We start from the raw sequence: 24,387 nt of genomic DNA on the forward strand, positions 1-24,387 counted from the left end.
TCCTCCCAATATTTATTGCTCCATCTTCCTTAAGCACTTCAGTAAGTCCATCAAAGAGTAACCTCTTTCACTGTTCCTTTTATAAGTACCATCTTATAACATAATACAGTAAAACAATAGGCCATTCGTCATCCTCCTACTTCAAAACAGTAAGTACCCTTGTGTCACAGAAGTTTGTACTGTATTAGAATGCCAAAAACTCTCTAAGTGAATTCCAATAGACCTGTATTTAAAGATTAGGCCCAAAAATTGAAAGAAAAGCCAGAGAACAAGAATTAATAAGACATGAGTAGGAAATTGGACTGTCAAGAGTTGTGCAATATTCCTAAGGTTGTTACAGTTATGTTGGTCCACCACCATTTATCAGTTTGTACATTCATGCTCAATGCACAGCTACTTTTAAAACAATTCTGTTAATTAAAATTTTATCATTGCTTTCAATCACAGCAAAGAAAACCTTGGACTTATAAAATTAGACACAAATTATTCGTTAAGCACTTGCCAAGCAAAAAACAGTAAAAATGTAAAATGGTAAAAATGGACCATCAAACTGAAGCACTCTGGAATATGTTTCTCCTTTAGTCAACAGCTTTAAAAGGTTTGGATGAACTGGACTTCCTTTTTAGTGCTTAACTTCTGAAGGTTTTCCAGAGGAATTGCAGAACTTCCTGAAGATGTGATGATCCCTGAAGAATCCTAGTTATGCACTTTGTTCCAATACGTTAGCTATTCCCCCAAGGATACCACATCTGCCAGTTAACATTAGTCTCCATTGTCCCAGTAGCATGTCAAGCTGCTATTAATTGAAATATCTGATTGAGCTTTAGAACATTTCAGCCTCCGAGATTGTTCAAGCTACACAACAACTCCAGATATCTTTAGATACGTCACTGTTTCATAATACACACTTTAAAGAGATTGTGTTTACTGAACACACACCGTTCCTGGAATGTACCAATAATGGAAAACTACTCAGCAGTAATGTAGCATTATTGTAGTAATTTAAAAATATGATCCTGAACATTCTGTGTATGCTACAGACCCACAAACACGCAAAAATTATCATAAACATACGTAACTACTTTGGCCATCATTTTGCCAATTCTTTTGTCTTCTATACAAAAGGCACATCACCCGTCTGTCTCTCCAAAATCCATAGTACTTTTTGTATATTATTATACCATGTAACAAAAAATTGGAATAGTTGGATTTTTATCTAAAACGTCACACGTAAGTGTGTTACTCAAAGACTACACTTTTATAGAAAATTGCTTGCACGCAGGAAGTTAACAAATTTAAACCTTTGTAAGTCAGTATTTTGCCTATAGGCTCAAGATGTATTTACATCAGAGTCCTCAGTATCTATATTATTTATAATACAGTATGCATCAGAATGTTTAACGTGAAACATGTATGTGTGCATATATACTTTTTTTTCCTTTTTTTTTTTTTACACTAAATTATTTCTTTTGTATGTCCCCTTACTATTAAAATACAGAAATGGTTATGTGTATGTGGGGAAAAAAATAAAGAGGAATAATCAACAGGAAAAAAATAATATGAACATAAAATGTACAAACAATATCATAGGTAAGGATCAAAGGCCAATAAACGTTGTGTTCTGAACACGTGTATATTGCACACAGAAAATGCAAATACAGTCGTAAGATAAAGTATTTTTTTGTTTTTAAAGAAGTAAATTTCTCCATACCAAGGATGAACCAAATACAGAGTGATTACGCTCAGCAGGCAGTCTGTAGTTTTGCTATGATTTAATTAAAATAGTTCATCTCTTTTGATAGGATCTGCATAAAAACCTATAATACATTGAACATATTTGGCTGTATAAAATTCCTAGAGCTACATTGCTGTTTGAACCTTTTCCAAAAAGTTTTTTAAAAGGAAAGTCTCACCACATACTTAAGTTACAAATTGCATCCATTTCAACAGGGCTCCTTCTGTATACAGTTTAGGTGATGTTAGATTATATTAAATGATATTGACAGAATATTAATACATATCTGTCTAGACTCTTTCCACCACTCCCTCAAGTTTTCCAAGAAAAAAAAGGTAGAGCTATTATTTAGCTAAGATATGAATATTAAATTCCCAATGAATCTTTCCTGCCAGGTACCTCAAGTTTTAGGAGAACATGTGATCTTAGTTCAATAAAACTATACTAAAGTTTTCTATAACTAGAACTCAACACCGAATCATTTTGTTTGAAGGTGATTATATTCCACCCTAATAAGTGGATAAGACTTTGTCAGCTTGAAATTTAGTCAATTTTAAAAGTGAGTTTAAAGTACTTTTGGATACTACGCCTGCTCCTAAGTCTCCCTGCCACTTTTTGTGGTTTCACAGTCACACTTTACTCGTTTTAAAAATGTTTCTCTCTATACTGTTGCTCTGAGAAAGACCCACACAAACAAACAACAGGGGAAACAAACCATACAATAAGAAACAGTTAAACTGACTATACACAAAGTGCTGTCAAATACACAAAGTAGACTAGCTGGAAAAAAGTGAGAAAACTATTTTTGTTTACTAATGTTTAAGTATTACTTATAGCAATGGAAGATAAAATATTTTCAAAGATACGTGATTTTAAATTGACAGATTTTAAGTTGAAGACAGAAAGCTCTACAGAAGAGCTAAGTAGACAGGACAGACATACACAAAGCATATATTCCCATGATACATTTATCACAAACCTCAATAACTGCATATTGCTGTAGCCCTTGTCCACATGTCCTCTACCTAACCCCAGTGGATGACCTCCTGTCTCTTTATATTTTCTCTCAACCGTAAGCTCTCTGGGACAGGTATATTTCTTTTGTCTGTAAATTACTATGAATATCTGTGTCGCTGGAGAAACGTTAAATACAAGTATAATCTACAGAAGATTCCTTACTGTAGAAAGAACTCTTGCGGCATGTGCAGTTATTAAAGAGACAGAACAAATCATCTAACTATAACAATTTGATACATAACCTGTACAAAGAGAATTTTGAGGCCCAATATCAATTATCAATAATTTGAATTCTGGAAGCACCCAGAATGTGTTAAGTGCTATTCTTTCTCTCTCTCTCTCTCTCTCTCACACACACACACAAAAAGAGCTTACAGTCTAAGGCCCTGATCCTGCAAAGACTTTAAGCACATGCTTAACCTTACTTCAGTGGGACTACTCTTGCGTGTAAAGTTAACATGTGTAAATATACAAAAGACCAGGGCATAAGGCCCTGATACTTGCCATCAGATTCACATGGATGGATCCATGTGTCAGTGTGGAGGCCTCATGACTTTACTAGGACTCAACACAAATGCAAAGGTCCACCCAAGCAGATCCAAATACAAGAATATGGCCTAAGACACTGGTTCTTAACCTTTACTGCAGCCTGCACCCGTTTGGTTCTCAAAATATGTTCTCGCACCCCTTATCAAAAATCCAAATATGTTCTCGCACCCCTTATCAAAAATCGTTGAAATAGATCAGTTCTTTAAACCTAGATATATTTTTGTTTGTATATTACAGTAATCGTTAAAAAATGTATAATGTTAATAAATACATAGGTTTGATGAAACAAAGTAGTTGTACTTATGTACCTGTGCTTAATTTGTGTTTTCGATGATTTACCTTCTAAAAAAAGATCTGGCATGTCTTGCACCCTCAGAAAGGGCATCTCGCACCCCCAGGGGGTGCGTGCACCCCAGGTTAAGAACCACTGGCCTAAGATAACAAGTATCACACAAGAGATAGGAAATAGGGATGTAATAAAATATACACAATTTTAATATACACGTTTTTTTAAAAAAAAGTGTCGGTTATGCCAGCTGCTTCTCAACCTAGCCATTATTAGTTGGCCAATTAATTTTAGGTATCATGCAATAAAAGTCATTCAAAACATAATGCTAGCAGTCCCATCTCACATCAGACCTTACTAATGAACACATACAATTTGAAGGTACCTTCTTCCCCCCACTGCCTGCATTTGCTAGTTGGCTTGAAAAGCGGGGCAGATCTCAAAGTTTACAGGCAACATCAAAACTGAATGGAAGACCAGATTAGTATATAACACATAGCAAACTAATCAGTCCCCTTTTGTTGAATTGTTCCTACAGGATTTGTTTTCTTTATCCCTACTAAAACCCTCTTTCCCCCCCACCCAAAAAAAAAGATGTTAGTAGAGATGAACCAGACCCTTCTATAATCATGTCACAAAGACAACTAAAAACAAAATAAATTTCAAAGGATAAATTCAAGAAAAAAATGAAATTGTTTACCACCACGATTAATAAATTTAACACACTTCTAGTGTCTGAAACCCATTTTTGTCAGAAACAAACTCATCTCCCAGCATTTTAAAGAGGTACAAATAAAATACACTAGACTAGAACTGCTTATTGCAAAGAATTTTTTTAAAAGCAAAATATTTTACAAACTCTGACATCTGCACCTCCCATTTGGCAATCCAATTAATTTAGCAACCCCCAAAGCTCAGTATTATTGTGTGCAATCAAATACATGGAACTGAGCCAGTCTCCCATATACCAGAGCCACAAATGAGCTGTGGGAGAGTGGGTAAAATATTACAGCTCTGGCCTGGTACCCCAATTCCACCCCCAATAGTCTCTGGAGTTCCTGACCCCCACCTTCAAGGTCCCTGCCTTTATCCCCAAACCCAGAGTCACCATCCTGCCTAAAAAGCCTCTACATGCACCCAAACCTCCTCCTCTCCAGAATCATTACTTCTCTCAAATTCACTGCACCAAAGCTATCCTCCAAAACCACCACCAGGCCCTGAGCTACTGCCCCAGATCCCAACCCTCCCTCCACCCACAAGGTCCTGGGCTTCCCCCCAAACCCAGATCCCAGCCCTCCCCCCAGCCAGGCCATGGGCTCCACCCCCAATTCCCAGGCTCCCCCCCCACCTCCAGTCCCTTGTGTCCCCCCACCAGCTCCTTCCTCCCCCCCCCAAGATACCAGCCCCCGTCCCTGCCAGGTCCTTGCCCCCCAAGATCCCAGCCCCCGACCAGGTCCTTATCCCACCCAACCGCCAGTTCCTTGGCCCCCACCTCAGCACCCCCATCCGTCAGGTCCTTGGCCCACCCCATATCTCAGGCCCCCAAAGTCCTTGCCCCCCACCCACGATGTCCCTTCCCCACGCCCCCCCCGGTCCTTGGCTTCCCCCTAGATCGCAGCCCCCCACACCCCTCAGGTCCTTGGCCCACCCCATATCTCAGCCCCCCCGCTGTCCCTTCCCCACGCCCTCACCAGACCCCCGCCGCCTCCCCCGCACCTCTCGGTCCTTGAGGCCCAGCAGCAGCACCTCCTCCATCAGGGTGAGGCGGGTTTCCTTGGAGTCGCCCTTCTCGTCGTCGCCCTGCTCGTCCCGGCGGCCCTCCTCCTCCGGGCCGCCCCCGGCCACCCGCTCCTTGTCGGCGGCGGCGCTGCGGGAGGCCTCGGTGCGGCGCTGCACCAGGCCCGAGCTGCGCTGGGTCAGGGAAGTCATGGCTCCGGCCGGCGGCGCGGGGGGGAGAAAGCCCGAGCGCGCGGGAGGGGGCCGCGCCGGGGACACGGGCTCTCGCTAGCCGCGCCGGGGCTGCGGCCGGCCGGGGGGACGCATGGGGGAGGGCTCGGCCGCGGGGGCAGAGGGGCCGGCTCCCCCTACGGCAGGAGCAGCCGAGGAGGCAGCGGACGGGACGCGGCTTCTCCTCCAATATGGCGGCGCTGGCTGATGTCAGCGGAGGATGTGGCAGTCCGGGCAGGGGGAGGGCACCGGAAAGAACCGCGGCCGGGGGGAGGGACCCTGCGAGGCGGCTTGGGGCGCGGGGATTCCCCCCCAGGGAGAGGGGGCGGGGATCCCCCCCGGGGAGAGGAGAGGGGGGTGGTTGGGGTGCGGATCCCCCACCGGGAGAGAAGGGGGGCGGTTGGGGGATCCCCCAGGGAGAGAAATGGGGGGCCAGTTGGGGGGCAGGGATCCCCTACAGGCAGGAGAGGAGAAGGGGGCAGTTGCGACGTGGGGGGTCCTCTCAGGGAGAGAAAAGAGGGCACTTGGAGTTTGGGGGTCCCCTCCAGAGGGAAAAAGGGGCCCTCGGGGTTGCTGGGATCCCCTTCACAGAGGAAGAAGGGGGTGCTTGGGGGGCGAGGATTCCTGTCTGGGAAATTATTGAGCAAAGGGGTGGGTTTTAATTTGCTGAACAAATTAAGCTTTAGGGTTTGGTTTTACTAAACCAGAACTGGAAGTGGTTTGGATCTGGGATTCCTTTTATCCAGATGAATAAAGTCTGCATGATGCTGAGGATAACTGGTTTCAATTTTGAATCATCTCTGATTATTATTGTTAATGTGAGTGAACGTTGGCAGGTGTTGGGCTAGTGCAGAAGGAAGATAGGAACAGTTTGTACTGGGAACAAGTAAATCATGTTGTCTGTGAATCTAAAACCAAACCAATATTCAGCCACTGTATTAAAATAATAAATGTAATGTTATGGTGCAATCCAGCTCTCCCCAAGAAATCCAGACATTCTGAGGATCACTTGCTAAATCTAGACTGTATATCAGGGGTAGGCAACCTATGGCACACGTGCCAAAAGCAGCACGCAAACTGATTTTCAGTGGCACTCACACTGCCCGGGTCCTGGCCACCGGTCCAGGGGTCTCTGCATTTTAATTTAATTATAAATGAAGCTTCTTAAACATTTTAAAAACCTTATTTACTTTACATACAACAATAGTTTAGTTATATATTATAGACTTATAGAAAGAGACCTTCTAAAAACGTTAAAATGTATTACTGGCATGCAAAACCTTAAATCAGAGTGAATACATGAAGACTCGGCACACCACTTCTGAAAGGTTGCCAACCCCTGCTGTATATTCTTCAGGGCAGGGACAGTAATTCATTATTTGATAGGTGAGGAGCCCAGCATATATCCGGCATGGTATCTCAGACTAGGGCACTGTGAACGGGAATTTTAAAAACAAATTGAAGGATAGTCTTGAAGCCAGTTAGGTTTTTTGCCCTCACTGCTCCTCTTAGAAGGCTGTTCCAGAACAAACTAACTTCTGCCTGAGTCTGTAGTGGGCCTCACACAACAGCTATCAGAGGGGGGAGCGAGCTGGTCTCAGTCCATCTCAATGTGGTGCTAACTCTGAACCCTACTAATGGCAAGCCACTTCTCAACACCCCACATCTTCACTTTGGATCTCAGGCTGGGAGGCAGGAAGGCAGTGATCAGACAATGAAAAGTTACACAGCCAACTGTGAATGCTGTTGGGTTTTCTCAGAGTGCATCACGGCCGTGACACCCTCCACTCTGCATTGGGTTTGTTTCCTGTCTGACGCGGGTGGGAATCGAAAGAAACATGGGAATGGCTCTTTCTGGGAAAGAAAAGATTTAGCACATTTTATCTGCTGTCTAGGCATGCAGCCAGCATGAAGCCACTCAAAAAGCACTGAGTTGCAGCTGATGCTGGGGTGGGACAGGTGGGTAACAGCTGCAGAGTCGCACTGAAGTTCTCAGTGGGGACCTTGCTGTCACCAAAGGCTGTTCCAGGAGAGCATCTCCTTTGGGCTTTTACTGCCATTGGCCATGATACACTGACACTCTGGAACCCTGTATCCCTCAGTAGCACACAGTATTCACCACTGTGATATGATTATGAGATGTTTTGTATTATGCATGCCTTGTGAGGTGGTATGTAAAATGTCTGGATCTGTTGAACATTAATAACCTGTTGGATTAGATGTGCTGTCATTGTATGGGAAGTTATGCTCTTTGAACATGCGTTTCTGAAATATGTTGTGAGGTTGGGAGACGCCCACAGCCAGCTTTACAGTAGAAACAAAGGAGGGCCAGAAAGGTGTTGATAGCCCAGCAGGAAGAATCCACTCTCTGAGAGACTCCTTGGAGAGGGCACTTAGTCAGTGGGGTACTGCCTGACCAATGGGCTTGCCTGACCCCCATGCCGACAGCAACGATCTTTCTAGCAACTGAAAGAGAGTATAAAAGAGGGACAGAGACATCATAGACTATCAGGGTTGGAAGAGACCTCAGGAGGTCATTTAGTCCAACCCCCTGCTCAAAGCAGGACCAATCCCCAACTAAATCATCCCAGCCAGGGCTTTGTCAGGCCTGACCTTAAAAACCTTTAAGGATGGAGATTCCACCACCTCCCTAGGGAACCCATTCCAGTGCTTCACCACCCTCGTAGTGAAATAGTGTTTCCTAATATCCGAGCCTGGACTCTGTGACTGCATTAGTCGCCAACAGGGGAGTGTGGCAGGAGAGGACACAGAACATGTCTACAAATAACTTGTTCTGGACTGCTGAGGTGGAGGGAGAGGCCAGATTCCATCTGGCGCTGTAGGACTCTGAGGACGCTCTGGGATCGGGAGCGAAGTCTCTGGAGCCTTGGGAGGTGCAGGTTTGGAGACATGTGGCTCCTACCTAGTCCAAAGTAACCTGCCGTGCTCCCCCAGAAGAGCCATGTTAACAGGCAACACTGCCTCTCTCTTTCCTTGGCCACATGTATCATGTCCTTTATCTGGTGGCTAGTCCAGAAAAGGAGGACAAGCGCTCACTACTGCTACCACCTGAGGGAGTTGCAATAGCCCCAGAATCTGGGACTTAAAGCCCCTAGAGTGACCTCTTACCTTTATAGACCTCCCCCCCAATACACAGCTATTTTAAAGTTTAGCCTGATAGTAAAGAGACCCCTTTTCAACCCTTCACCACACAAGAGAAAGCCGGCAGCATTTGTCATTAACTATTTATTTCTCCTCTCCTGGCTCCCAAACTGCTTCTCCTCCCTACTGCCGCCAGCCACCTTCGAGTTCTCCCTCTTCTCTCCCCGGCTCTGCTCACTTGATTGCAGCAGCTCAGCGGATGGTCCAGCTTTACTCTTTCACTTCCATTCTTCTTCACTTCTTTGGGTGGCTGCATTTGCCATTGAGCAGGCTGATGGAAATACCTGAGTGCTCTGTCTAGGCCAGGGGTCTCCAACACGCGGCCTGCGGGGCTATTTCTCTAGGTAAGTGGCTCCAGGCCACAGGCCAAGGCCATCATGCACCCCAACCCCCTGCCGTGAGCCCCCTGCCTGCACCCCAACCCCCTACCTCACCCCTCCAACTCCCTGCCCTGAGCCCCCTGCCTGCATCTCAACCCCCTGCTGCACCCCAACTCCCTGCCCTCAACCTCCTGCCACATCCTACATCCTTCCTGCACCCCAACTTCCTATCCTGAGCCCCCTTCTGCATCCCCCACCCCCTGCCCTGAGCCCCCTGCCTGCATCTCAACCCCCTGCTGCACCCCAACTCCCTGCCCTCAACCTCCTGCCACATCCTACATCCTTCCTGCACCCCAACTTCCTATCCTGAGCCCCCTTCTGCATCCCCCACCCCCTGCCCTGAGCCCCCTGTCTGAACCCCAACCCTCTGCCACACACCACACTCCCTCCTGCACCCTGTACCCCAACCCCCTGCCCAGAGCCCCCTACTGCACCCCAACCCCCTACCTCACCTCTCCCTGCCCTGAGCCCCCTGCACCTCAACTCCTGCCCTGAGCCCCTGCCACACTCCTCCTGCCCCCTCTGGGGGTAGGACTGGGGGCAGCGGGGGGCGGGTGTCAGTGATGCGGCCCTCGGGCCAATGAACTAGTCCTCAGCCGGCCCTCGTGGTCATTTGAGTTTGAGACCCCTGGTCTAGGCTCACAGGCCCAGCAGCTAAAGCCAAGCGCTGCTGAAAGCAGGGGGAGATTAGCCTGGATTAGCAGGAGTTGAGGCTTGGCCCATAGGGACCCCAGGCACTGCCGCTGCTGCCACCTTCATGGTGAATCCTCCAAAGCCTCACCAAAGGGCTCTTCCACATTCTGCAAACTGGCCTCACTGGCTGACTGTCTAGGAGAACAGAAACCCTTTGTTAGAGCCGGAGAGTCTCTTGCCACGGCTCCCTGAGGGTCACAGTTAAACACCTGCGAGTCTCTAGGAGGCTCTCAAGCCGTTCCCTGCTCAGGCACTTGGCACCCACTAGCAATGGTCTCTGACAGCGGCATTGCCAAGGGGAGCTCAGCAGATGGTCCCTTCTATGGCTTCCTGAGTGGGAGGGAGGTTGGTCTTGTCATTTAAGGCCTAGTGTCAGAGTCAGGGCTCCTGGGTTCTCGGACTTTGGAAGTGAGTGGAGTCTAGCGGTTGGAGCTGGACTGGTATCAGTCCCATGCTTCCTTCCTCTGTCAGGGATGTCGTGTGTGACCTTGCAGCCAGTTGCTTTCTATCCCTATGCCCCAGCGAACAGGGATAATACTGACCCACCTCAGAGGGGCTGGCAGGGGTCACCAGCATCATGACTCAAGTTGGAACCAGTTGTGCTCTTGGTAGTGAAGGGTCCAGATTCAGTCCCCGTGGATGCCCAGGGTGTCTGTATTGTGGCCCTGGTTTGACTCACCTGTTTAGCTCGGTCCTGGCCAGGCGTAGTGCATCTGCTCCTGGCCCTCTCATCACACACAAGAACATGGCCCACCAAGGACAATCCATCAGCTCCCATCTGGTGTTCAGCTCCAGGATGGATGGGGAGCCCTAGCCAGACCATAGAAAGACAGGGGGGTGTTCTTTGGTGGAAACTGCTGGAGCTTCAACCTCTGCTCCCACCTCCACCCCCACGCTAAGGGCTTCAAAAGTGGTGCCTGACCCCAGGTAAACAAAGTAGCCGAGCTGAGGCCAGGGTGGGACTGATCCTAAGAAAAGAGCAGATTTCTCCTCTGCTCTAGGGAGATTCCCCTAGGAAAAGCAGTTGGGGTGGGGCGATACAAGCACTACCCCTCAGCCCTTGAATAGCGGGCAACTGGGACTTTGGGAGCCAAGGGACTGGTGTATCTTGCTGGAGATCAGAAAGAGGCAATGGAGAAATTGTACCAACGTCAATGTCATGGCTGGGTCAAGTGCAGCCAGACCTACTGGTCAGAGCCAGAGTCCACACTCACATGACAGGAGTGGAGAGTCAGCCAGGTCAGGATACTAGAAGATCAGCAGCAAAAGACAAACTTGCTATCACCACCACAACTCAGATGCCAGGAAATCAAGCCAGGGGAGCGGCAGCAGAACCAGGCAGCGCACGGTCCAGAACCGGGAGCAGGCCTGGTGTTCAGTCAGCTTCGTGTTCCTGCTGTTGTCTTATGCAGGGCCAAGGGGCCAGTGAGCTTTCCTGGGACTCCTCCAATAGGACCTCATGAGTGGAGCCTCAAACTGGGGCTGAACTTCATGGGTCCGAGGTAAGCAATTTTCAGCAGGCTTCCAGGTGGAGGGTTGGAGTGTGGCTGCTCCCATGAACCCTGCAGACCCGGGTTGGAGACCCCTGGGTCGTGACAGTGAGTGATCTCTCCCCGCTCAAACCTCCTCCAGCAGGAAACAGTCTCCAGGATCCTGGACACCGCCTCTGAGAATAAAATGAGGATATCATGATGAGAAATAGGGCTCTTTACCAGGGCTGGGATCCAGGGACAGGGAAAGCTCCCAGATAGGCTATGCATCGGGGATGCCATTTCTCCCCCAAGAGACCCACACACCCCAAGAAGTAAATGGCTCTTACCTCCATGAGGGACTGGGGGTCTTCCATCTAAGCCTCTTTGAGAGCCGGCATTGCTGGGACGAGGTGACCTGTCCCCACTGCTCCCTGACGTGGCTCAGCTACAGGAAGCGCCCGTCTGGGAGGCTGTGCCAGATCCCAGGGCCTGAAAGACAGCTGGAAGGAGGCTCCTATTCCTGTCACACCCAGAGACCCCATAGAAGGGCCAAGGGGAGAATAAAGGGCAGAAGGTGAAGCTAGCCCTGAGCCTCTGTCCCACCCCCACCTCCTCAAAAGTGGAGCTTTCCGAGCTCCAGTGGGGCTGTGGCCCTGGCACAAGGGCTTTTCTGCACCATATGGGGCAGGGAGAGCTCTGCCTGGGTGCAGCGGGAATGAGGGGGGGTAGACCAAGGAAAGGGGGGAGGGGAGTGGGTGCAAGGGAAAGAGGTCCTGCCCCATATGAAGGAATTTGGGGGGCAGAGGGAAGAACCCTGCTCCACAGAGAGGGGAGAGAGTTTCTGTGAGTGCTAGGGGGCTCCATTTCCCCTTCTCACTCTCCCAATCAAAGGGAGGCCACTCCAGCTGGCTCAGTCTGGTCCTGACCAGAGTCTGCAGGGTAGCAGTGGGCCCACAATAGGGCTGGGCGGTTTTGACAGGGTTGGGACTCACCAGCATGGCACCTCCCGCTGGTCGCTCTGGGAATTAGCTCAGTCCATGGGGAACGCCCTCTGCTGGCAGCGTCCCATCCGTCTCTTGTCCTCCGTTGGCATCTGGAGCCGCATTGCTCACCGCTTGACACTGCCCTGCAGGCCACTGCCCCTCCAGCAGTGCCCACTAGTCCATCCTCACCCCATTCCAGGGGCGGGGGTTAGCAACAGTCCTTGCACCTGCCTCGGTGGCCAACTGCAACCCCCAAAGTCTAGCCCCTTGTCTCAAGGGCCGGTTACAATTTGTCTCGGCCACCGGATGGCCAGATGCAGTACTGCCCAGCCCGAGATGCTGGTCTCCTGCTCTGGAGACAGACCTTCCCCCATGAAATTCTGGGACAGACTACCTGCTGTTCTCCTGGGCAGCCACTATATAGGGCCTAGCCTAGCCCTGATTGGCTGGCTCTAATCTCGGCCCTGATTGGCTCTCAGTAGGCCCTACCCTGATTGGCTGACGGCTTGCACAGCCATTCTGACCTACTCTAGTTCCCTCTCACATGGGGGTGGGGCAGCCATCCCACCACAAACCCTCCCCCTTAAAAAATGCTCATGGGGGAGGGGAGGAAAGGGGTTCCTATCACCCCAGCTTCCTTGGTAGTGGGGCCTGCAGGGCACCGCTTTCCTCTCGCAGGCCCTCCAAAGTCTGGAGCCAGCTACTTCCCAGCTGTAGGGTCTGGGTTCCCACTGTTGAACGCCCTGGTCCTACCTGAGTTCCTACTTCTGTTTGGGTTCCCACATGGGCCCTCCTGGCTCCTATGTGGGTTCCCTCATTTCGGTGGGGCCTCTCTGCCCCAGCCCCTTTCTCTCTAGGGGCCTCCGTCTTCACCACCTCTTCTCTGTGGCTAGTCTCTGACCGAGCCCTTGTCTCAGACACTCCCCCTTTCTGCCTCAGGGGGCAGTGCCTCTTTAGATGTCCCCGTTGGTGGCAGTAGAAGCACTTTCTGGGTCTTCCCCCTGCCACATCCCTACTCCTGCTTGTTTGGGCCCTAGCCCTTCCTTCTGGGCTGGCCCAGACCTTGGGAGTCCTGTAGGGGCACTCTCTCTTCAGGTGCCCTGGCTCCCCACAGACTCAACAAGCTGGGGGCCCCCCGTTACTCTCACAGGGGGTGCCTTTTCTGGGTGGGGCCTCTCTGCCCCCTCCCAGGAGGGAGGCTCCCTCCTTTAGTGTCCCTGTCACCTACAGGCGAAGCAGTTCAGCATTCCTGGCCTCTCGCCCTCGGTGCCGGATCTCTTGTTTGGTCTGGGTGCCGACCTCCACAGCAGCCAGAACAACTCCCTCTGCTATTCGGCAAGCCGAGCCACCCAGGCCCTCCAATAGAAGTCTCTTTTCTCCAGACCATTTTGGTCTCTCCATGTGGCACAATCTGCCTAGTCCGCTTGACGGTGTCCTTCTTCAGGCCACTTCCCTCCAGCAGTGCCCCCTAATCCAGCCTCATCTCCTTCTGGTGGGGAGGGGGGAAGCAGGTTAGCAACAGTCCTTGCACATGCCTCAGTGGCCAACCAAAACCCCCAAAGTCTAACCCCTTGTCTCAAGGCCCGGTTGCAGTTTGACTCAGCCACCACATGGCCAGGTGCAGTACAAGAGGGAACGGGGGGACCCAGGCCCACCAACTATCCTGGGTCCAAACCCAGGGATCCTCTAGTGGCAGTCTCCCTGCTCTCTCCTTGTCCAACTGTCCCTGGGCCACTTCTCCTCTGGGCCCTCTAGGCCCTTTCTATCAGGGCCTGCAGTCTGGCAGGTCTTGAGCCAGAGCTGTAGTATGCTCCCTTGAGCCGGCCCAGCACTGTTCTTTCGGAGATGCTGGTCTCCTGCTCTGAAGACAGACCTTCTCCCATCAAGGTCTGGGGGATATTACCTGCTGCTCGCCTGGGCAGCCTTTATATAGGGCCTAGCTTAGTCCTGATTGGCTGGCTCTAATCTCGGCCCTGATTGGCTCTCAGTTGGCCCTTCTCTGATTGGCTACCAGCCTCTGCAGCCGCTCTGGCCTACTCTAGCGCCCTCTTGCATGGGGGTGGAGCAGCTGCCCAACCTCAGCGATCAGCTGTCGCAACCAGGCTGTGGCCTGGGCTGCGGGGCTGGCTCCAGGCACCAGCGGAGGAAGCCCATGCCTGGGGCGGCATTCCATCCATTCTTGGGGCAGCACAGGCCAGGCGACTTTTCTGTTTTTTGAACTTCAGCAGTTCGGGCGGCGGCAGTCCGAGCGTTGTTGTTGGTTTTTTTTCTGCTTTGGCAGTTCGGGTGGCAGCAGTCCAAGTGGTTGGGGGTTTTTTGGTTTTCTTTTTGCTCACTTTGGCAGTCCGAGCGCTGTTGTATTTTTTTTTTGCTTGGGGCAGCAAAAATGGTAGAGCCGGCCCTGCTGGGCTGAGGTCGCTCAAGTGGTCAGCCCCTCAACACACTGTATCGGGGGTGGCTCAGGCCTGGGCGGGGCCCAAGCACCCCACAAACAACCAGACTTCAAGGGCGGGCCTTGGCCTGGGTGGTACCCTAGCAGCCAGCAAACAGACAGACTTGACAGGGCTGGCTCTAGCCTGGGCGGGGTCCCGATGGCCAGCCAACAAACAGTTCCTGTCCTGGGCTAGAGCCTCCTTGCACTGTGTAGGGGGTCAGCCACCCGGGGTGGGGTGGCAGGGGGACGCGGTCCCACCCTCCTCCCCCGCGTCCCAGCCCAAGGTGCTGGCAGGGGCAGGATTGGTTGCCCCTGCGTCGGCGGGGATCCAGCCGCAACACGCCGACTGAGCCGCGCCGGGCTCTGCAGCCAGCAGCTCCCAGGCTGCCCCTGGGCTACTTCCTGCCTCCCCGGGGTTTGGTACCTGCGGCCTCCAGGCCTCTTCCGGCTCCTTGGGGTAAACCGCAGCGGGTACTCCGGGCCAGTCCTCGTCCATGTCTGGGGTTAGGGTTAGGGGACTCTGGAGAACAGGCCAAGTGTCCTCCTCTGTTGCAGGCTGTCCCCCAACTGTGGTGAAGGGCCGGCCTTTTATATTTCCGACCCCACGCCCCGGTCCTTATGGCAAGGGGGACGGGGCGATATAGACTCCGCCCTCCAAGGGGCGTGTAGGGGGGCCCTCGCTCTCCCGCTCGGAGGGAGGCCGCTCAGTTGCAACAGCGTCTACCAGAGGCTCCGGTGGCCAGCCAACAGGCGAGGGGGGTGGGGCGATATAGGCTCTGCCATCCAAGGGGCGTGTAGAGGGGCCCTCGCTCTCCTGCTCGGAGGGAGGCCGCTCAGTTGCAACAGAGTCTACCAGAGGCCCCGGTGGCCAGCCAACAGGCAAGGGGGGTGGGGCGATATAGGCTCTGTCCTCCAAAGGGTGTGTAGAGGGGCCCTCGCTCTCCTGCTCGGAGGGAGGCCACTCAGTCTCACTACACTCCCCGTTTAGAGGGAGCAGGTGTTGCTGGTGGCCTTGGAGGCAGAATTCCTGCAGCGCCTCCGGCACTTGGCGCAAGTGCCGGATGATGTGAAGTTGGTTCATTATGTTGGCCGTGACGACCTCCTGCTGCAAGGGAACGAGGACCTGTCAGAGACTCAGATGCCGCCATGGAATCAGGGGGAATTAAGGGCACCTGGGACCAGCAGCAATTCCACCCAGCACCCGCGCACCTCTGAGGGATGAAGTCCCCCTCCTGACCACCAGAATGGAGTCTTGTTTTCCTTTCAAGGGACCTCCAGTGCCAACAACCTCCTTGTAGGGGGAGCTCCTGCCACCTCCCACCCAGTGCCCCTGACAGCTGTTCCACCTCCAATCCACAGCTCAAGTTCTCTGACCCCTCTCCTCCACCCCCACCCAGGTTGGGCAGGGAGGGGGCTCTAGCGGGGCGGGGGGCTGAGGGATTCTGGCAGCAGTGAAGTGGGATGTGGGGAGCTTGAGACCTTTCCACAAGTCATCCCAGCCCCTGAGGCTGAAGCCGCAGGATGGCAGCCCTGGTGAATGGGGCAGATCAGCAGCCCCTGCTGACTGAATCCTCCCGTTCTCTCTAGAGCGAGTCCAGCCCTGCCGGCAGCAGGACAAGCTTCCCCCGCCCATGTGCCTCAGAACTGCCCGGTCAGTCGCCATCACCCCTCAGTCCTTGGCCTCCCAGGCTGCCAGTGACGGGAACAACTCTGGGTGGTGGCACGGGTGACAGGAGAGGCTCGCAGAGGGCACGTAGAGGACTCTGCTGCCCTTCCCAAGAACAGAAGTCCGTGCTGAGGCAATGCTTGTCATTCATTAGCCTTGCTAACGAGCTGGGCTGGAGCTGCTCCGGGAACAAGCTGTCTCCCTCCTGCTCATGGAGGTGAATTCATCTCCCTTCCCAGGAGCACCTGCTCTCACTCTCATTCCCCACCAGTCACCTTGCTGCCAGGCCGGCGAATGGCCAGAGGATGGTAATGAGGCCTGGGCCCTGCCCCAATCTCCTGAGTCTAATGTAGCTGCTCACCTTGCTCCCCATCAGCTGCTCGGCTTGCCCCAGGAGGGAGTAAGTGAGGAGCAGCCCAGCCTGGCTGACACGCAGCAGGGGGTCGTGCATGGCCAGCACTGCTGTCTGCAGGAAGAATCTTCTCTGCCCCTCCGAGAAAAATTTGGCAAAAACCTGAAACCAACCAGATGTGAGGCTTCAGCAGATTGCCCCGAACCAGGCTCCAAATCCTGGCCTAGAACGGCAACTCCGTCGCGTGGCTCCAGGAGGCAGCCACCCGCACTGCCAGAGCTGTGCCATGCCCTGGCAGAGTGTCCTTACCTCCCCCACCCTGGCTGTGTTCTTATAGCCGAGGAGCCTGCTGTCCTGGTGCCAGTCCCAGCACCAAAGGTCTTCGACCTCATGGATGTTCAGGTCTGGGAAAGAGAGAGACACATACACATTGGTCATTCTGGTTGCAGGGCTTGTGTCCTTCCAATCCCATATGTGGCTGCACAGTGGGCAGAGCCCAACAGAACTGCGGGGGTGGTGGAGAACACAGAAAGGGATAGAGAGAGACTGATCTGCCAGCCGGGGTCACTCGGAGAGAAATTGGCTGGGGTCCCAGTCTCACTCGTCTAGCCGGGTTCCTTTCCCCTCTGGCGCAGCAGGAGCTGGTAGAGCCGGTAAACCCCCTCCCTGGCCTGCTGGCTGATGTCCTCGTCTGGGTCACCAACGAACAGAGCCAGCTGTGCCACGTGGTGGCCCATCCTGGGGAATTCGGCTGAGTTCTAATGGAAGGGAGAGGGAGAGGGGACTCCATCAGCATTTTCCTGTCAGCTCCCAGTCCCCGCCTGGGCCAGGACTCTCCTTCCCCTCAGCCCCTCTGCAGGAGATGCTAGAGGATAGGAGCCAGAGCTGAATCCTTAGTTATCTCTGCCCGCAAGGGAGCCCGGAGAACAGAGATGTGGGCAGGGCCCTCCAGGAGGATTTGCTTCCCCAGCTGCTCCAGGATGACAAGAAGGCAAGAACCTGGAGCATGGTCTCCTTACAAGCAAGAGTTGCCACTTAACCAGGACAAGAAGAACTTGACTCAAGCCAGGCTCATTCTCTGCTCTGACTCTGCCTCCCCAAGAGGAACACTCCTAGCCCACAGCCCCTGCAGCAGCAGATCCTCCAGCCCGTTGGAGCCAGCCCCCCTACGCCTGGAGTCAGGAAGCTGGGCTCAGAGGCCACTTACGTCAAAGTCAGGGAGGGAGATGACGGACGTGAGCAGGGCCGCGCTGCTCCTGATGGCCCTGGCTCTCTCTCGTGGCACCCTGGACACGGTCCAGTAGTTAATGTGCTGTGGGGAAAGGAGGCAGCTCAGGATTGATGAGGGGGTGCATGTGTAGTGCTAATGGCCCCCCCCATCCCAAGGGGGCTGAGACATTGCATGCGGTGAGGGTGGAATATCAGATTCATTGACTGCAGAGCTTTAGAAGGGGACTCTTGCCCCCAGGACGATGCTTGTATCCTGCAGGTCACAACTTGTCATTGTCTCTCTAGATTGGGACAATGCTCGGTGTCGGGGCTGGTCCCATCCTCCCTGAACTCCTGATTCCTGAACAGCTCCCCAGGAAGGAGACAGACCCCTCCCCCCTCCCTGGCTCTCAAGTCCTTGGCTGGGTGAAGGGACTGAGTGTGAGCACAATCCCCCCAGGAATCTCGGGGCCTGTCAGAGACAAGGGCTGATTCTCTGGGGCCCTCTTGTTTCTCTAGGAATGAGGCTGTGGCTCTTCTCTGAGGACCATCTTCTGGATCTCCCAGGAGAGGTTCAGACTCTCACTCCCCAAGCCAGCTGGGGGCCCTGTGGTTAGTGCTCAACACAAGCAGGCAGAGCTCTGGCTTGAAGTCCCAGCTCCTTCCTCTGTCCTTCAAGGAGGAAAAGCCTGACCCTGCATTGCACTGACTGCCCTGACCAAGGATGGCCACTGGGGGCCCAGCTAGGAGGACAGACTGGAAAATGGATCTAAGAGTTAAGATAAAATTGCCCCCACCCCCTCATCGGGCTCACCTCCAAGATGTAGTGGAGCTTGTCCGTGTCTGGAGTCTTTGCCAGCAGGTTCCCCAGCATGGCGTCCAGGAGGTCTGGTATGACCCTATGCAGATCCTGCAAAGCAAGGGAGAGCCATGGGTCAGCGTTAGGGAAACTGGGGCTACACCTGCCACAGGATGGGAGGAGGGGTCTCTGGGAAGCACTGGTGAGACCCCCAAACACATATCCTGGCCTCTCTCATTCACATCCCACTGCAGGCAATTAGCAAGGATTCGGGCAGGATAACAGCTGGCTGATCTACCTGGACTTGGTTGGTGTCCGTCTGCGTGCCCAGGGTGAAGACTGCGTGCAGGGTGGCTCGGAGGAGGTGGGTCTCCAGCTCCAGCTCCAGGGCAGGTGTCATGGTGCTGGCAAGAGAGAGGAGCCGGTATTAGACTGTGCAGTGCGGGGGTGGGACTGGCACCAACACAGACATGAAACTGCAGGGAAATAGGCAGAGGCTGGCGAGAATGGAAACTGAGGCACTGAGCCAGGGAATGATAAGGCCAAGGTTTCCCAGACCGACAGTGGCAGGGCAGGAATGGCGCCTGTTCCCTGGACCCTGCTGCCCCTCCTGTATCTGATCCTGGGAGTCAGCCTCTCCCCAAAGCCATTGCAATGTGACTGGAGTGAAAAGAACAGAGCAGCCAGGAGAGGGAGTGACCCTTCCTGCCACCTCTGCCAGAGGAGCCACCCTTGGGAGGTGAGCTGGGAGTGGGAGGGGCAGTGACTCCCAGCCATGGGCCTGAGCAGCACCGGGGTTAGGGGAACCGGGCGGGAGGGTCTCAGTACCTGAGGTTGGCCACAGCAATGAGGGAGTTGGCCAGGACGGCGCTGGGTGGAGAGTTAGGAGGAAGCTCCTCAATGAGCTCCTGTGAGACGCAAAGGAGACAAAGGAGCGGGTGAGATTCGGGCCTCACTGACACTCCCCAAGGAGGAGATTACACAGCCAGAAGGATCCCCCCAGCTGCCTCCCGCTCCTCCGATTCCTGCCCACTAGTTCTCCCGTCGCCTCTCCCCAATCTTCAGCCCCAGCAATCCCTGCCCTCAGCTGCCCTCCAGCACCAGCCATCCCCCAACCATCGGCCCGGGGAGACCCCTTCCCTTCCCATGTCTCTATCCACCCTCCAGCTGCCGGGCGCCATTTCTCACTCACCACAATCCTCTCCGCCACAGCCGCCTTCGAGCAGTGTGGCTCCAATGTGTAGTCCCCTCTCTGCTGGGCAGCGAGGCACGCGGGGTAGATGGCGTGCAGGAACACGAGCTGCTGCGCCTCGTCCTGCGCCCACCAGGAGTGGGGTTAGGGGAGAGAGAGCCAGTTAGCCAGGGACCTCCCTGCCCCAGCCACACCAGCTGCAGGACTTAGGCCTGAATGGGGGATAGTGGGGACCTGCCTATTGTTCAAATCACCCATGACTCCTCCACAATCAGGGTCAGGAACTGGGACAGTGCCTGTGGGGGGAGGAGACCCCGGCTGGTGTGTGACAAATACCCCCATCTTGGGGGTCCCAGATCATGAAGGAGAAAGGTCCCCATTAGAGCCAAGACCTTCTGCAGGGGGTCGGGATGCTGGGAATGAGCAGGACAATCTCAGTTCCAGCACAGCTGGGGAACGTTTGTACCTTTTCTTGGGCATGGAGCTGCTCTCGGATGTTCATGAGAGCAGCCTCCTCTGTTACCAAGTCTACCCGTTCTTCTTTCTCCTCGTCGTCCTCGGAGTCCCTGGCGGACGCTGCACCAGGGAGAGAAGGGGACAAGGTGACTCCTGCTGCCACTCGGGGGAAGGACAGGGGCATGGTGGGACAATGTGTCCCCTTCCCAACTCCGGGACATAGGGCAGATTGGGCCCCACACTCCCCCCTCTCAGTGATGGCATCAGCCCCCAACTCCTTCAGGAGCCCATAGCAAAGAGACCCTCCCCACTGTCCTGGACTCCCTTGGAGGTGCCTCCCCCAGCCCCGCCCAATGGAGCACCAAGGACCAAAGTGGCAGCATCTAGTGTCCGTGGGGTTCACATGGCTCAGGCCAGACACCTGGGCTGGATACCCGCCCCCATAGCACTGCTCGAGGGCCTGGGCCCAGGGTGTTCACAGCCCCCTCCTCACCCCTCCCCGAGCCCAGCCTGGCTCCTCACCTAGAGCAAAGCAGAAGCGTCCGTCGGCCAGGCTGCTGTCCGAGTCGCAGGCGCTGCTGCTGTCGGATGGGGAGCGGCCCGAGCTGCTGGGGCTGGCAGAGGGATCCTCCACCTCCTGCCCTGGGGAGGCTGGAAGGTCCTCACTGACCGAGCAGGGCGATGCCCCCTGTTGGAAGTTGGGGCTGGGCTCCTGGGGCCGCTGCTGCCCACACAACAACAAGCCCCAGAGCCACCCTGCCCGGTTCCGCCCCTGGGCTGGGTCCTGCCTGCCCAGCCGCAGCCTGGCCCAGCTCCATTTTGGCCTGGGAGGTGATGCTCCCACCTCGGCGCCTGTGCCGGGAGTGGGTTTCCTCCGCCAGAAGGCTGGGCACTTCCACCTCCTGGCACGGCCGGGAGCTTCTTCCCCTCCAGCGGGGACGGAGGGGCCGCTTCGCTCCTGGGGAAGATGGTGGCTGCTTCCCTCAGGCTCTGGGGCCACCTGCAGAGCCTTCTTCCTGAACCTCCTCAGGAGCCTGGCCATCCTGGAACCCAGCGGGGAGCAGGCGTGAGTCTGGGGTCAAGGCAGCCTCTCATTAACCAGCCTGTTTGGTCCCTCCCCATCCCTGCCCCAGCCAGAGCAGCTCCTCCTCCCCGCACAGGGGTGCAGGGAGGGCAAGTTACCCCCACTGGCAGGAGTTCATTGCATGATCTGCTCCCCCTCAACGCTCCCCCTCGTCATCGCTGGGGCTGCAAGAACCAGGGAGTCTCGTCCTTTTCGAACACTGGGGTCAGTCACAAAGACACTGGTCACTTTGGACAAGCAGCTCCCTCCTGCCACCCCAGACCACACTCACACCCCCCCACCCTCCGCCCAGGCTAGAGAAGGAACAGAACCCAGGCAGGGCAGGCTTTAGGCCGATTCGCCCGATTCCCCAGAATCGGGCCCCGCGCCTAAGAGGGCCCCGTGCACTCACCCCAGCGGCATTCGTCTTCGGGGGCCCCGCTCCCCTGGCCAGAGCGCCGTCCGGAGTACGGCAGCCCCGCGGGGCCACCTCCCCCAGCCGGCAATCCGAAGTGCCGCCCCAGGAATTGGGCCCCGCACTTGCTAAACCCGGCCCTGAACCCAGGAGTCTGGACTTCTCCTGGGTAACCATTCCCCACTTCAAAGTCCCTAGGCATAGCAAGGCCAGGGCCCCCTCGGTTCCCATTGATTTCCATGCTCAGCAGCTCACTGGGTCTGGCCCAGCTCACAGACTCTCAGCCTGGGGAACAGTCTCCCACAAGGGAAGGGCTGGGAGCCCCATTGCTGGGACCTTGCCAAACACACTGGAGACAGCTCTGGAGAAGCCCCTTCCCGGTCTGAGAGCGAGGGGTTCCTGCGGGCTGTTTGCAAATCCAATCTCCTTTGGGAGAGATTCTCTCCCCCTCTTTCTGCCTCTCCCCAGACAGACAGGGGACGCCACCGAGGAACCCTAATGCCACTCACTTGCTCTGGTGACGGAGAGATGGATGGAGGATGTTCAGGGTCGTCCCTCGCCCTTCTCCTCACTCTCCAAGCCCAAGGCAGGCTGGAGAGGGTGGTGGTGAGCTGAGGAGTTACCCTGCCCAGGAAGCATGCAGGGTGATGGCACGGGGCGATTGGCTGGCTGTGAAAACAAGAGTCTGTCTTATTGCCAAGGGACAGAGAAACCTGGCCAGCAACAGGGGGTGCAGAACACCGCCCTAGTGCAGGAGTGACAGCGCCTCCAGGATCCCGACATCCCAGCACTTTACACATCTTCCTGGAGCCTCCCAACCCCCCTGGGCTGTCGGGACTGTGACCCCAACCCCACTGATGAGAACCAGGCCTGGGAGGGGAAGCTACTGGCACAGGGTCACACCAAGTGGATGGGACCCAGCAGGCTTTCTTTCCAGGCCCCTTCGCTAACCACTGCTGCACACTCCCTCCCACAGCTGGCAATTACAACCAGGCCCCCATGTCCACTCCCCCTGCCTTTGAGAGGGAGTGTGCTCCGCTGGAGTGACTGGACCAGGGGACTGGGAGCCAGGACTCCTGAGTTCCATTGCTGGGTTTCCTGTTGGTTCCACTGATGGTTGTTTTCCTTTTCCTGTGGGACTTTGGGCAAGTTGCTCCCCCCTCTCTGGCTCTGTCCCCAGCAGTCAAACGGGGATTTCATACTTTCCCACTATTGGAAAGTGCTGGGAGAAGCCCCCAGCAAAAGCTGCTCTGACAGCGCTAAGCAGCATCTGCCCATTGAAGGTGGGAGCGCACTGCCCAGGAGGAGGAGTGTTTGGCTCTGGGGTTTCACTTCAGCCCAGTCTAGAGAGAGGGGCCCAGCCATGGACTTTGGCTCAAGAAGACCAAGTCTCCAATTTGTTAAGGGCGTTTTGAATTCCAATCCTGTGCTCCAAAGTGCTTGGTGTCATTTGCAGATTGTAGAAGCATGCCCTCCACTCCATTTTCCAAATCCTGAAGGAAAATATTGAATAGTACCGGCCCCCGGACTGATCCCTGCCGGACCCAGTAGGTACACCCTCGCCGTTGGACAGCCAGACATGGAGAAGGGCTCTTGGAGTCTGGACTTTCAACCAGCTCTGCACTCACATTTCACTGATTACATCTAGACCACATTTCCCTCGTTCGCTTGTGAGAATGTCCCATGGGACTGTGTCAAAAGCCTTAGAAACACCAAGAGAGATCACATCTACTGTTTACCCATCTCCACTAGGCCCGGAACCCTGCCAAAGAAGGAGCTAGGATTGGTTTGGAATGATTTGTTCTTGACAAGTCCATGCTCACTAGTAGGGTTACCATATTTTAATTTTTAAAAAGGAGGACACTCCATGGGGCCCCTTCCCCGCCCCTAGCCCCGCCCCAACTCTGCCCCCTCCCCTGAACGCTCCGCCCCCTGCTCCTCCCCCTCCCCTGCTTCCCGCGAATCAAATGTTCGCGGGAAGCCTGAAACAGGGAGGCAGCAGGTAAGCTGGGGCGGGGTGCAGCGCGTCCCAGTCCGGCCCCACTGGCCGAGCGGCTCCCTCCGGCGGCCGGCCGGCCCAGGCCAAGAGGCTCTGGCCCCGGCGTCTCCCTCCCGGCTCGGGCCCTGGGGCGCCGGCCCCCAGCCAAGTGCCCGCGCCCCTGGCCCCCGGGCGAGTGTGACGTTATTGACATAAACTGGGACCATATAGATCATTGTTGCAACCAAAGTCCTGTAGTGGCACCCAAATCTTGTATAAAGGGGGTCAAATGGGGTGTCTAGGACAAGGTTATGGTTTACTGGTTATGATTATGCTGTCTATATGTGTGTATCAGTTTTGTAGTCGAAGTTATGAATATTGGCTCTATACTGTCTGTATGGCAAACTTATGCTATACTTCTGGGTGACATCCCAGACAAGCTGAGATTAGCTCTGCCTAGCCTGCTTGATGGCCCATTAAGGACCATCAGCTATACAATGGACCCATTGAGAGAAGGCAGATACGCCTTGTACCTCAGCAAAGTATGCAGGGACTGGCCCATGTGACTCCAGACTCCATGTTGCTGTAATTTAAGAACA

The 24,387-nt window shown here is 54.3% G+C and overlaps 1 protein-coding gene across 2 annotated transcripts in view; it reads right to left on the reverse strand.

The window, feature by feature from the left end:
• Positions 1-5,652, reverse strand: part of GOLPH3 (golgi phosphoprotein 3) — a 53,086-nt gene extending 47,434 nt beyond the window's left edge. The window contains exon 1 of one of the 2 annotated variants that reach the window (XM_005303846.4): positions 5,334-5,652. In XM_005303846.4, coding sequence (XP_005303903.1) covers positions 5,334-5,516 — 183 coding nt within the window. In that variant the 5' untranslated portion in view covers positions 5,517-5,652. Of the gene's footprint in view, positions 1-5,303 lie in introns of both variants that reach the window. The other variant, XM_005303845.4, reaches the window with a different exon arrangement.
• Between the last annotated feature and the right edge of the window lie 18,735 nt (positions 5,653-24,387).

This window comes from Chrysemys picta, chromosome 6, assembly GCF_011386835.1.
Source record: "Chrysemys picta bellii isolate R12L10 chromosome 6, ASM1138683v2, whole genome shotgun sequence".
Classification (NCBI taxonomy): Eukaryota; Metazoa; Chordata; order Testudines; family Emydidae; genus Chrysemys; species Chrysemys picta.